The sequence below is a fragment of the Oratosquilla oratoria genome, chromosome 29, assembly GCF_046742065.1.
Source record: "Oratosquilla oratoria isolate Oo_2021 chromosome 29, ASM4674206v1, whole genome shotgun sequence".
In the NCBI taxonomy this organism is placed as follows: domain Eukaryota; kingdom Metazoa; phylum Arthropoda; class Malacostraca; order Stomatopoda; family Squillidae; genus Oratosquilla; species Oratosquilla oratoria.
In genome coordinates this window covers 44,576,250-44,591,249 of record NC_134805.1, presented here as the reverse complement: position 1 = coordinate 44,591,249, position 15,000 = coordinate 44,576,250, and the positions used below count along the sequence as shown (strand labels likewise).

At 38.5% G+C, this 15,000-nt stretch overlaps 2 protein-coding genes across 2 annotated transcripts in view; one reads left to right on the top strand and one right to left on the bottom strand.

The window, feature by feature from the left end:
- Nucleotides 1-5,134: 5,134 nt before the first annotated feature.
- LOC143040852 (uncharacterized) lies at nt 5,135-9,734 on the bottom strand. The gene is made up of 5 exons (XM_076212292.1): nt 8,717-9,734; nt 7,644-8,132; nt 6,591-6,697; nt 5,400-5,467; nt 5,135-5,211 (listed from the first exon to the last, which is right to left on the bottom strand). Exons 1-5 carry the CDS (start codon nt 9,692-9,694, stop codon nt 5,135-5,137), a joined length of 1,719 nt encoding a protein of 572 aa, XP_076068407.1. The 5' UTR covers nt 9,695-9,734.
- A 2,155-nt stretch (nt 9,735-11,889) lies between these two features.
- LOC143040759 (uncharacterized) overlaps nt 11,890-15,000 on the top strand; it is a 6,577-nt gene continuing 3,466 nt past the window's right edge. Inside the window, exons 1-2 of the mRNA XM_076212163.1 lie at nt 11,890-13,211; nt 14,381-14,980. Coding sequence (XP_076068278.1) covers nt 12,072-13,211; nt 14,381-14,980 — 1,740 coding nt within the window. The 5' untranslated portion in view covers nt 11,890-12,071. The remainder of the gene's footprint in view (nt 13,212-14,380; nt 14,981-15,000) is intronic.

Below are 15,000 nucleotides of genomic sequence, written 5' to 3'. Positions count from 1 at the left end.
CTGTCGAGGTGAGGGGACCTGCGGTGGCTGCCGTAGTGCTGCTGACGGTGGTGTCGGCTGCAAGGGGAAGTGGAAGGAGAAGTGGTGGAGTGGGTCGTTGGGGCCTCGGTCGAAATAGTCACACTCAGAGACCCCGAGTGACTTCGGCAGTTCGGGTTCTTCGGGTCTTTGACCAGGATGCTCGAGTCGGAGGATCTTGATGACGGTGGCACCTTCAGGGAGTCTGGCTTCATGCAACCAACCATCGTTTGCCCTGAAATAAACAGGGGTGCGTGAGGGAAAGGGGCAAGACAATACGTAGGGACGGAAACAGGAGGGAACTACTTCGATGGAAGATTAAGATCGAGAAAGAAAGACGACACCACTTCGACGAAGGTCATCTGGACAAAGAAGGGTAGGGACACGAACTCTTTCGCTACGATGAGACACTTTACACAGTAGTTCTCAACCTGGGGGTCATGGCTTAAAAATTGTACATTTCTTTTATAATGTGAGTATTCTGAATATACAAAAATAAATCAATCAATAAATAAAAGCATCACTCTGTCGAGGCAGAAGAAATACAAAATGATTATAATTGTCAACTTTGTAATAAAGCAAAGGGTTTCTCTTCATAATTTAAATCTATTGTTATTATTATTATCACTATTATATATATATAATACACACACACACACACACACACACACACACACACACACACACACACACACACACACACACACACACACACACACACACACACACACACATATATATATATATATATATATGTATATATATATATATACTGTATATTCTTCTAATATAAAAAAATTTAATGGTTGCTTACGCCGTCCGGTGGTAATTCGGTCACACACAGGTGGTGGTTGGGAAGGATGGCCGGGGATTCGTCAAAGTTAAAGATGCAACGGTATCGTCACTTCTGGAGTTGGGTGACGAAGGAAAAGAAGTTCAGTAAAGGAGAGTTAATAAAAACTAGCCAATCAGAAGAGACATGACGTCATGACATCAGCTCTGTGGGTCCTAAAGAGCCCCAGCTCTGAGCGGGTGACGTCACGACTACTAATTTTCCAGGCGAAGCCTGGCCGGCGCAGCCGGTGGGCTTGTATATATATATAAATATATATATATATATATACATATATATATATATATATTTATATATATATATATATATATATTTTTTTTTTTTTTTTTTTTTTTTTTTTTTTTTTTTTTTTTTTTTTTTTTCTTTTTTTTTTTTTTTTTACCTTTTATGGCGGAGCGGAATTTGGGAGAAAAATGAAAGGGAGCCACACGACATGTTGGGAAATCCTGAAGGGGTTAATGGAGTGAAAAAGGTTGAGAACCACTGCTTTACAGGCTTTCTTATGGTCTGCGGCAGAGATTTCATTCCGGTGAACGCGGAACCTCGTAGTCTGTACAATGTTCTTTCTCTACGATGTTGTTACTTGTAGAATACCCCAACGGATCCCTCCAAGAACCCACTTCGAATATCCCTCCTCTTCATTGTAAATACTGGGGAACTATTCTCCTGCGCTGTCCATCTCGGATTCTGTCTGCCGCCAGGTGATTTTATTCTATCCTTGAGGACAATACTACACGTGTCCTGACGGATGGTACCGATCAGGGAACGATAGGAGACTCACCTGCTTCACTTGCTCCTGAAGAAGAAGAACTGGCGCCTCGCCTGAAGGTGGTGGACGTTCGGGAGAGGGTGAGGTTGGGTTGGGTGCAAGGAAGAACAGAGACGGAGGGAAGGAGGGAGGAGGAGGAGGAGGAGGTGGAGGAGGACGAGGAAGAGAAGGGAGGTAGCAGAGGAGGAGGAGGAGGACAGGGAAGAGAAGGAAGGTGGTAGAAGAGGAGGAAGAGAATGAGGAGGAAGTGAAGGAGAGAGGCTTGGGTAAGATGGAAGGTGAGAAAAAAAGAGACAGAGGAGGAGGAAGGAAGAGGAAAGAGGAAGAGAAGGAGGACTAACCAGAGTTGGAGTTTAGGTTTAGGGAGTGAATAAAGGGAGGAGGAAGATGAAGAGGAAGGAGGAGGAAGAGGAGGAAAGGGAGAAGAAGGAGGAAAATGCGAAGGAAGAACAACCCGAGTTGGTGATAAGGTTTAGAAAATGAATGAAAAGAGGAACAAGAAGGAGGAGGAGGAGGAGGAGGAGAAGAAAGGGGAGAAAGGGCGAGTGTGGTTCTGCAATGTCGCCGTTGCTCTTTCAGTCATGTAGTTTTCCTTGTTTACTTTGGTATAAGTAAAAAAAAAAATATATATATATATATATATATATATATATATATATATATATATAATATATATATATATATATATATATATATATATATATCTTGCGATTGTTTGGTACCTTTACCTATTCATTTATTCATTTATTTATTTACTTATTCATTTCTTTTATGTTATTCGTATATTTATTAATTAGTTGATATTTTTTATTTATTATTCATTTATTTATTTATCTATTCGTTTATTTATTAGTTTATTTATTCATGTATTTATTTATCTTTTTGTTTATTGATAAATAATTTTATATATATTTATCTATTAATTTATTCATTTATCTGATTAAAAGAAACACACACACATACACACACACACGCGCGCGCGCGCGCATACATCCACACATATACACGCTTTGAGGTGACGCCCTGGCTGATGGCGTTGAGTTAAGGCTGGAAATAGCCATAGGTCTTTTCTTGCACTCTAAGGGACATCTCTTCTGCTCCACATGAGGTCGGGCGGGACGGGAAGTGGCTAAGCGGTCACTCATTATATATATATATATATGTATATAATAATAATAATGATAATGATAATAATGATAATAATGATAATAATAATAATAATAATAATAATAATAATAATAATAATAATAATAATAATAATAATAATAATAATAATAATAATAATAATAATAATAATAATAATAATAATAATAATAATAATAATAATAATAATAATAATAATAGTAATAATAATAATAAAAGGCTTATTTCAATAGCAGTAGTACACTGACAATAGTACAATGCAAAAGCTGATTACAAAATATAAAACTGAGTATATACACGGTACAAGTTTGCATAGAGTTGATTATGTGCACAATGGATGGGATGGCACTGTTCTTGTAGCGATCAGTCCTTGGCGCTTTGATTGGCACTTTAATTCTAAGCCATCAACATCGAGAGACTCGAGGAGGCCAACATGCAGAAATTGAAACATGGTATAGCCAAGGACTCAAACCTGTGCTAGCACGTGACAAGTGTTAGCACATATATATATATATATATATATATATATATATATATATATATATATATATAAAATTCAAAAATAAATAAAAAAGAACGGAGTAGAGGAACGAATACAAAGAAAAAAGGGGAGTTTCTGAGAATATTTTGAATATTTACAGATAAACAGACAAATACATACAGTTTATGGACACATACGTAAAGGAACCAATATAAAGAAAACGGGGAGTTTCTGAGAATATTTTGAGTTTATTTACAGGTACATAAACAAATACTTGTGTATACATACATACGTAGTGGAACGAATGCAAAGAAAAAGGGGAACTTCTGAGAGTATTTTAAGTATATTTACAGCTGCATAGACAAATATATACATTTTATACATAGGCTATATACATATAAATTTATATACGTCCTCACCATTTACTATGTTACATTTAGTTTGCATATAGATCCCACCTTTGCGAGAGAACATTCTATATACTTTGTTCTGGTTGATGTCAGGCAATTTTATTCAGGTTAGGGCAGAGGTGGGCAACCCTTGGCACGCGTGCCAAACATGGCACACTAACGATTTTTTTTTCTTCCGTCACGCGAAACCCAGAGCTCATCTTAAAACAAGTAACTAATAAATGTCCACTTATTTTGTGTGACTAGTGATAACCGGATGCTGGATTGGGTGGTGGATTTGGGGACATACGAGATGAAAGGGGGGAGCCCATACTCGTACGCAGTCCAATGATTTTACTCCGCTGGCACACGAGAAGATTTTGTATCAAGGGTTTGGCTGAATTGGCACCCACACTTAAAAAGGTTGCCCACCCCTGGCCTAGGGGATGTCGCCATATTAAAGGGGTTAAGGTGATCTGAGAGTGGAGGGGTCGGACTTGATATGCTTTGTTCTGGCTGCAGGCAGAGTATTTTATTCATCTGGGAGGCGGTGACGTCTCTAAAAGAGGGACAGGTGCTCACGTAGCTCGGATAAATGATAATCACTGAAGACTCAAGATTTGTTAACACAAGACTTAACACAGTTGACTTGAGAGAGAAAAGAAGAGAGAGAGAGAGAGAGAGAGAGAGAGAGAGAGAGAGAGAGAGAGAGAGAGAGAGAGAGGGAGAGATAGATAGATAGAGAGAGAGAGAGAGAGAGAGAGAGAGAGAGAGAGAGAGAGAGAGAGAGAGAGAGAGAGAGAGAGAGAGAGAGAGAGAGAGGGGGGGAGCGAGAGATAGATAGATAGATAGATAGAGAGAGAGAGAGAGGAAGAGAGAGAGAGAGAGAGAGAGAGAGAGAGAGAGAGAGAGAGAGAGAGAGAAAGAGAGGGAAAGAGGGGAGAGGGAGAGATAGATAGAGATAGATAGAGAGAGAGAGAGAGAGAGAGGGGGGGAGCGAGAAAGAGAGAGAGAGAGAGAGAGAGAGAGAGAGAGAGAGAGAGAGAGAGAGAGAGAGAGAGAGAGAGAGAGAGAGAGAGAGAGAGAGAGAGAGAGAGAGAGAGAGAGAGAGAGAGAGAGAGAGAGAGAGAGAGAGAGAGAGAGAGAGAGAGAGAGAGAGAAAGAGATAGATAGATAGATAGATAGATAGATATGATGACCTTGCTATTTATAAATCTGAAATATCCAAAATATTTATATATTTATTCTTGAATAAAGGAGCAAGATACAGTATAAGGAACATAACAATTGTAATACTAAAATCTATGAGTAAAATTATGACAATGTAATAATGATGATGATGACAACGACGATAACGAAGACGACGACGACGTTGTCGAAGACGATGATAGTTTCAGTAAATTCTGATTTATATACAAATAAGCGTCTCATGGTTTAAGCTCCTCACCTCTGTTTTACCAAAATTTTAGTGGAATTAACTTTCATTCATTTGCCGGATGAAGTGAGCTCCAACTGATGTAGTCACATGTATCACTGCCTAGAATGCAGAAAACTTCACCTGAAAAGATAAAAATGAATTATAAACTTATATTTTCATTATCTGTCTGTACATCCTTGTAGGTCTCATTTTTTCATAATATAGTCTATCTTAAAACCAATTCAGATAATTTTAGATCTTTGAAATCATGACTCACTTTTCAAATAACTCGAATGCAAAGTCGTCTCGTAATGTTTACATCAAGTTACAGAGTTGTCGGTAGGCCTCACACTCGGGATTTTTGTCCAGGTTTGGCATCATTGCTTGAAAAATCGTCCTATGAGGGAGATGTAATATTACATAACACCAAAATAACAGATGTAGCAACATGTATTTAAAAAAGAAAAGAAATATAGTGCAAATGGAAAGACATTGTCTATTAAAACAACAGATAGCAAATGTGGTAACGTTGTTTGAGAATTGATCTGTGAGATGTCATTTCATAAGAAATGTGGCAACGTCGCCTGGAAAAATACTTTTTTCATGTCAACAAATAACTAATGTGCCAGAACCTTTTAAAAAGCCTTAACATATTAGCAAATAATTAATATGTTATCATTAGATTATCATTATTATATAATTTTATTATCATTAGATTATCATTACATTACTATAACTTTATTTTGGTTTTAATCAGAATAAATCCATGAAACATGACACCGAGTCGAAGGGGGCTATTTGCTTTAGGGCCAAATTTCCTGAGTAGATTGGAGGCGGTATATAACACACCATTTTTTTCATAGCCCCCTCCCCCCCACTGAACCATGTAAGCATCTTGCGTTGAAATATGTAAAACTGACTTAATTCCTCAAAATAAATAAGTAAATAGATAAGATAAAATATATATTATGGCCCTGTGTTATGTACAAAGGGCCATATATATATATATATATATATATATATATATATATATATATATATATATATATATATATATATATATACACACACACAGACACACACACATGTATATATATATGTATATAAATATATATATATACATATATATATATATCTAAATATATATATCTAAAGTTATATATATATATATATATATATATATACATATATAAACTCATCTGCTGGGATTCGAACCCCCGCCAGAGCGGCTTGCTTCATACAAGGCAAGGATCGTACCGCCTACGCCACCGCGGCGGGGGTTCGAATCCCAGCAGATGAGTTTATTTCCAATTGTCAAAATGACAAATACATACATATATATTATATACATATATATATATATATATATATATATATACAGTATATATATATATATATATATATATATATATAACCCTAAATATTTTCTAGCCGACCTTAATCAGCTTGGAGAAACAACTTCACCTTCAAAAATCGATCTCAGTATGACTATTTCGAAGAATCTGTCTATCGAGACTTACCAGATTGCTGACGCGATATCAGCGGAGAACCCTCTTCGTCTGCGCAGGTTGCGCAGGAGGCGACAGCGTTGCACCCAGGCGCAGCGCCCCCGAAGTCCAAGAGAGTCCTGCGAAGAATGTAGACGTTACTCCTTCAAACCTGTGGCGAAGTAGGCTCAAGTCGATACCCGTTGAAGATGAAGAACTAAATAAACAATAAATGAATTGATATTCTTTCAATATTTTGAGAGGACAGAGCGAGATCATCTTATTCGTCCGGTAAGTAACCATCCTAAAAAAAAAAAAATTCTACAGAAATATAAGATCACCCACACATACTTCTCTTCTTTCTTTGTCTCTTCAGTATCACTTGAGCATTAAACTTAATCGTTATGCATCCACTAATTTATATCAATTTTGGGACTGTGGACCCCTTTGTGAAATACTGTGTTCCCCCAGGGGTGGGGATCACGGACCCCCAAGTAGGTCCACTGGTACAGGGTCCACCCCTCTGGCGTTAGACAGAATCAAGTCTGTTATGTATCCCACTATGATAAAGAGGTCAAAGTCTAGGTCACGGGGATTGGCTGAACAAACCACGCCTACCTTCTCATCCGGCCAATCACAGTCGTTTTCCACGGATGGAAGACGACCGTGATTGGTCAGAGAAGAGAGGGGGCGTGGTCTCTTTCGCCAGGGATTGTGATGCAGTTTGTATCCTGTAGCTCAGTGTTTCTCAACCTTTCAAGCTTTGTGGACCCCTTCATATCGACTTGTATATACATGGAACCCCTTGATACGAGGTTAGATAGGATAGTCACTTTTCTCAAGCATTTAGTGATAAAAACATTATAATATATCATGCACATCATCGCAACATTCCGAGAGACGCAACTATCCAGATAAAAAATAGAAAAAAATTGTGTCTCGATTAAGATACATTATGTAATCATGCATTATGAAAAAAACTGATCCATGACAGAATTAGCTGTGACATGTTGAAGTCCCCGTCCTACGGACCCCTTGATAGATTTCTGCGCTCCCCTGATTGAGAAACACGTTGGTGATTCTCACCTGTAACCAGTCACTGGTCAGTTCGAGGAGAGTGACGGAGGTGTCTCGCAACTGACGAAGACCTGGCATCCCACGAAGACCTCGAGACACGACTTCGTCATCAGCACCGTCACCCGATCGGGTGACAGAACCTTCCGGGTAAAGGTTACCCGTCTTCAAATCTTCTGGACTCGCTTCCACATTATTAGGAACTGTGGTTACCCGTGAAGAGGTCTTCGGGTCTGCGTCGGAGATCCTCTTCGGAAGCTCGGCGAACTTCGTCCCATCAGGACCTCGAAGAACGGCCAGACCTTCTGCAGAAGCCTCAAGATCTTCAGGTGAGGTGCGATGACCTCTTTCAGTAAAGACGGTTAACGGAGACGACGAGGGTGGAGGTTTCAAGGAGGAGGAGGAGGAAGAAGGGGAGGAGGTGGAGGGCGTCTGGATGGCTTCGAGGATTGCATCTGCAACAGACCGTTTCTTCTTTCTGCCAGGAGGGAAGATAACAACCTGAAACGAAGAATCAAAAGCATATGTATATGTACATATACATACATACATAAATATATATATATATATATACATATATATATATATATATATATATATATATATATACATATATATATATATATATATATATATATACTACTCACATACACACACACGCACACACACACACACGCACACACACACTCACGCACACACACACACACACACACACACACACACACACACACACACACACACACACACACACACACACACACACACACACACACACACACACACACACACACACACACACACACACACACACACACACACACACACACACACACACACACACGCACGCACACACACACACACACACACACACACACACACACACACACGCACGCACGCAAACACACACATGCACACACACAAGTATAAACACACGAGCATGCATATGCGCTGAAATACACACACACACACTAACACACACACACACACACACACACACACACACACACACACACACACACACACACACACACACACACACACACACACACGCAAACACACACACAAACGAAATTTTTAATACTCACTTGGTTTGCATTCTGCGTGTTTGAATTTGAGTTGATGTTATTGTTTGAGATATCGTTGTTGTTGTTGAGGTTGTTGTTATTGTTATTGTTATTAAGATTGTTGTTCACGTTGAGAATAAGGGTGATAATTCCGTTTACAAATGTGAGGTAGTTGAAAGTGTTGAATCCTCCCAAAATCCCTTGAACCTGAGAACATTTCCTTTTCTTCTTCCTCCCTGGCATGTATATAACAGGGAAACCCGATGCGCGGGGCCTTCGAGGGGGCGGGGTCAAATGAGCTTCAGAGTCGGTTCTTTGATTCGTTGTCGAACTCCACTCGAACTCGCCCCCCTGGTCGAGGTCCAAGAAACCCCTCAGGACCTCCTCTTCTCGTGATGTCGAGGTCGTCGTTGGTTTCTGGGTTTTGGTTCCGGGAGTTGGTTTCTGGGTCTTGGCTCTGGGAGCTTCTGGTTCTGGTAGGTCGTTTTGAGGTCCCGTCTTGTAGGGGATATCGTGATCTTCGAAAGGGTCTTCTCCAGAGCTATCAGTTTTCGATTTCTTGTTGAGAGTGAAGTGTGTATCCAAATTCTCCTTTTGGTCAAGAAGATGCGTTTTGTTCATCACATTGGTTCCGTTCACAATGTCAAAAGTGTTCATACCTTCATTCTTATCCCGGTTTCGAGAGGCATCAAGTCCCCGGTCTTCATCGTCCGGGGATGGAGGGATATTGTCCTGAGGGATAAAGACATTCTCCGGGTTCTTCTTGCACACGTCTTCCTTTTGGTTCTGTTTCTCTTCCAGAAATTTTCTCTTGGGAATGACCTCACCAATATCCACTTCGTCATTGGTTTCTGTAAGAAATTTCCATTCTCGAAGAAAGTCGCCTAAAAGTAATTCGAATTCAAATCCCAAAGTTCGAAAATCCTCCTCAGAGAGGGGGATGGGATGAGTCAGCCGCGCCTGATAAGTAAACAAGAAGACCAGACTCGTAAACAACATAACGGGATATCGCTCGAAGTTTTCTTCCTGTCACGAAGTAGGTAGGTTCCTCTGTCTTGGACCTTCTGCAGTAGTTACGTCTACAGGAACTAAAGAGGAGGTGATTCTGGCCCTGATGGAGATCGTGAGGGACTGACGCGAACGGAGAGCTCGGAGGCGTGGCATCCTCTCCAAGGGGGCAGGGCTAATTTGGATTACTGGGAGGAGCTAAGGCGTGAAGGGAGGGGCTTCTGAGAAAGGTAGGGGGGTGCTTAATTTCTGAAAACCCCTTGTTTACAGGTACCGTTCAATCCTTCCCCACCTCATCCACCTCCTTCCTCACCCTTTGGTCTGGAGAAGGAGGTAAAGAAGAAGAAAAAGAAGAAAAAGTGGGAGGCATTAATTTCTTCCGTTTGATGGAGTTAACTTAAACTTGTTGACATATTTAGTGAAAAAATGTCAGCGGGATCAGAAAAAGTGTCCTAAACGGTCCCATTCGGAAACACGGTTTGCTTTCCCCAACCCCTCCATTGCTAAACTCGGCAAAATAAATTACCAAAAACCAAATGTTCAAATTACCTCGGTTTGAATATAAAAGGAGTTATTCTTAATTTACTTTGCACTGCACAAGAGGGAAGGTGAATATAAAGTATGTCTGAATGAGACAGCTTGGAATTGCTAGGAAGAAAAAAAATCTTAGAGTGGCTGCACTCCTGAGTACTACAGCGATCTGACGTTTTATGTGAAGAAGTATATATATATATATATATATATATATATATATATATATATATAAATATATATATATATATGTGTGTGTGTGTGTGTGTGTGTGTGTGTGTGTGTGTGTGTGTGTGTGTGTACTAATACCATGCGTTGAACATTTACGATACACGTTAATCAACAAAAGCGTAAATGATCACGTGCTGGGCATATGATCGACAGCTCTTATCCTCCTGGACAAGAGCTCAGAACTCATATAGTCTGATTTATGGCTATTGGTGTGTCCTTACACAACCACACGCGAATCCCATTGCTCAAGGGTGTACAGTAACGGCTTGTATCATCTGTAAATCAATCGTGAGTGCAGCGCGATCTCGGTACCGTATCGTGGGTACCCGAGACGCTATCCGCTACACAAGTGAGCAGTTTGTGCGTGCGTACGTGTGTGTGCATTTCCGTGACATATATGATCAAATCCTCCACACATGGAGGATTCGCAGGAAGAAGATAACTGTCTTCAAGAGCGGCGACGATTCGACGAGGCGCACAGAGCAAAACCGTGAAGTCATCTTCACTACTGACACCCGCACAAGACATCTTCGGCCAAATACGAGAGAGAGGTCAAGTTGGGGGGTGGAGGTGGGGGGTGGGGGTTAGCATTCGGTCATCAGGTAGAATCCTAGCTTTTTATAGATTTCTATCTTTTATGTTTATTCTATATTTTAATACATTATATGTAATTTGATTTAATTTAATTACGTTTTATGTTTTTATTTATATTTTATTCAAGGTGAACTGTCGACAGTTCGGTTGTAATGGACATGGAACTGCCTAGTGTTAGCTCATGATCTACATTCTCCTCCATTCTTGTGTTCTTATGTTCTATCCTTTTCCTATTGGGTGGTTTTGCAACACAGAAAACGGTCCTAATTTTATTCTTTATGATATCAATAGGAGGGGTCGTGAGTTTAAAGTGAAATAGATAAATTAATAAGTAAATAAATACATTCATCAACATATGAGCAGATGGATAAACAAAAAAGTTATTAAGAAATAAGTTATTAAGACCACATTTTTCTGTTTTTATCTCTCTCTCTCTCTCTCTCTCTCTCTCTCTCTCTCTCTCTCTCTATATATATATATATATATATATATATATATATATATATATATATATATACAGTATATATATATATATATATATATATATATATATATATATATATATATATATATACATATATATATTTCTATATATATATATATATATATATATATATATATATATATATATATATATTTATATACATATATATCATATATATATTATATATTCATATAATTACACATTTATCTACTTATCTATAATCTATCTATCTATTTATCTAGTTATACTTATAATGAAATCTTTAGTCATTCAAATTCTATTGTTAAACAAAAATAAAATAATCACTTAATTTGTTGTTGTAGTTACTCCTTAACTTTTCAATTCTCTCTATAAATTACGTTTTCTTTATTGTGACATCACTCTGGATGAGAATGAATTGCGCTTAGTTTGTGTTGTACAGAGAAAGACCTCTGGAAGTTCTCAGAGGATGTGCATTACATTCATTTCTTGTTGATATTATGTAGAAAACCAAATTACGTTTCAGAAACGTACAGTTGACAAGAGGATATGTGTCTCAGGTCAAAATTGTTTGTTGAGTTGGTGACAACCACTCTTTTGTTTATGTTGGTGTTCGCAAAGGCTGACGAGAAGGACGGAGTGATCGAACAATTGGCTTACGAATTCGAACACATATTAGAAGACTATTTGGTGGAATGGAAGCTTCTGACAGAACCTGCTTCGTCCCTTTTCAAGGAAAAACGTCCGAATGTGTCAATAGACGACTTAGGATTCAATGATGCGAAAGATATATTAATCGGGACAAGAGTAATATTGGATTCGAGTGAATTTGATCCACAGAATGGACGTGATAAATACGATTCGATTCCTCAGTTTGGTGATAGAAATTCTTTATTTCGAAATTTTGACAACAACGACGCCATTGCCAAAGAAATTGCGAACTCGAAAAATCCATCTCGAAAATCTGAAGACAATTCTCGAAAAATTGCTGAAGAAGACACAAACCCGAAGCTCCAAATAGGTGAAGAAACAACGAACATTGAAAGTGTTTATGTGAACGCAAGTGAACACCCCGCTGATGAACATAGTGTTCAAAGACAATTGGACGGAGGTTTCAAGTGTGCCAATGTTGAACAATGTAACGGTGAACCGTTGGATAAGTTTGGTCACAGTGACAGTAGTAACGGGAACACAGGGGGTCCGGGGAATATCAGACACCTTAACAACGATAACCCGGACGATGTCTGGGAGGATACCCCCAGAAGACAACACAACCCGGACGAGTTACGTAAAAACCCCAGAGGATTCCCCAGAACCTTCCGGGAGGTCATTCCCGGAACGAAAATCCACGAACGACCCCAGAAACCAGGCCCGGACGCACGCCCGGACAAATACGTGGATTCCGGGGGTCGCTCCCAGAACCGTCAACAGCGAGACATAAATCCCCGGGTTCCTGTGATCTACATGCCAGGCCAGAAGAAAAAGACGAGGAAATGTGTCAATGTCCATGGTATTTTTAATTCCCATAACGCTTACAACTACCTTAGCTTCGTCACGGGGATTATCTCCCTCATCCTCAACATCAACAACAACATCAACAACAATAACAACAATAACAACATCAATGACAATAATGCTGCTTCGAATAACAACGTTGATGCCAATTCCAACACTCAATCGGGGAATCAGGTAATCTTATTGGTTAGTTATAGAGAGAGAGAGAGAGAGAGAGAGAGAGAGAGAGAGAGAGAGAGAGAGAGAGAGAGAGAGAGAGAGAGAGAGAGAGAGAAAGAAACTCTTTGCTGCGAAGGAAGAAACCACCCTTGCCCTATGCATTAGAACAGCCAGGGCAAGGAACAATCATCAGTAGTACAATTTGAAATAGAATTGTTTATTAACTATTGTATAACAGAAATAAAGAAAGAGTAAAACATAAGATGGCCAACTAGCCCATAACGAAACTGTCATGAAAAATCCATGAATATGTACTATATATATATATATGTATATATATATATATATATATATATATATATACATATATATATATATATTTATATATATATGTGTGTGTGTGTGTGTGTGTGTGTGTGTGTGTGTGTGTGTGTGTGTGTGTGTGTGTGTGTGTGTGTGTGTGTGTGTGTGCGTGTACTGTATGTGTATGTACATATAATATGTAAGTGTAGGTGTTATTTCAAATTGTGATTCACTGCCACAGACCCGCCTTCGATTAAAAAAGCCATTGACAACTTTCATTTTTTTTTCTTAAAATCTAATCACTAAAGGCAAAGGTGATGATTTTAGTTAAAGTTAAGTGCCTCTTGGCGTGACAGAGTAAACTCAAGTCACAGATAAGGTAAGATAAGATGAGATGAGATAAGATAAGGTTGAATGAAGTAAAATGAAAGAGAAAGAATTACGTTTCAAGACCTGCAATATTGCGGCTTCGGCCGCAGTTGTAACTTGCATATTCTATGATATTTTTCCACATGTATACATACACACACACACACACACACATATATATATATATATATATATATATGTATATATATATATATATATAATATATGTATATGATTGTATATATACACATATATGCATGTGTGTTTATCCGTTTACATACATGTGTATATATATATATATGTGTATATATATATATATATATATATATATATATATATATGTATATATATATGTATATATATATATATATATATATATATATATATATATAATGTACTAACTAATAAGTATTTATTTGTTCAATTAATTGTTTACCTGTGTGTTTATTTGTTTGTTTATTTGTTAACAGTTATTCTTGAAGAGAAATAGAATCGATACTATTTTCTTTCTAGATTGTCGTCTTCCCCGGGCGCAGGAGGCGCCGACGGAGAACCTTCCTAGACGTGCTTCTAGATTCTTCAGACTCTAGTGATGGAAAAACCCACCAAGAAAACAAAGACCAGGAGGGCGGAAGTTCCTTCGTCAGAAAGAAGGAGACACAGAACTCTTCAGATCTCAAATACAAAAAAGAACTCCAAAATCAAAAAATTTCTCCAGATCCCAAATTCAAAAAAGAACTCCAGAATTCAAAAATGTCTCCGGATTTCAAATACAAAAACAAAGTCCAAAATCCAAAAGAATCTACAGATGTCAGATTCGAAAATAAACTCCAAAATACAAAAGAGTCTCCAGATCTCAAATCCAAAAACAAACTCCAAAATCCAAAAAATTCTACAAATGTCAAATCCAAAAATACCTCCAGATCTGAAATCCAAAAAAGAAGAACTCACCAAGAAAACAAAGACCAGAAAGCGAACTTGAAGGACGGAAGCTCCTTCGGCATGAGGAAGGAGACGCAAAATTCTCCAGATCACAAACCCAAAAAAAAAATCCCTCCAATTTTGAAAGACCTGCTCCCAGCCTTGTTCACAGCAAGCGTCCCCTATGTACAGGTTAGTTTTGGAGTTATAGT

Coding starts and splice junctions, on each gene's coding strand:
- LOC143040852 (XM_076212292.1), bottom strand. CDS start 9,694: ATGTTGTTTACGAGTCTGGTCTTCTTGTTTACTTATCAGGCGCGGCTG. Junction 6,698..7,643: donor TGACCAGTGACTGGTTACAG/GTGAGAATCACC, acceptor CATTCTTCGCAG/GACTCTCTTGGACTTCGGGG. Junction 5,212..5,399: donor TGAGGCCTACCGACAACTCT/GTAACTTGATGT, acceptor TTATCTTTTCAG/GTGAAGTTTTCTGCATTCTA.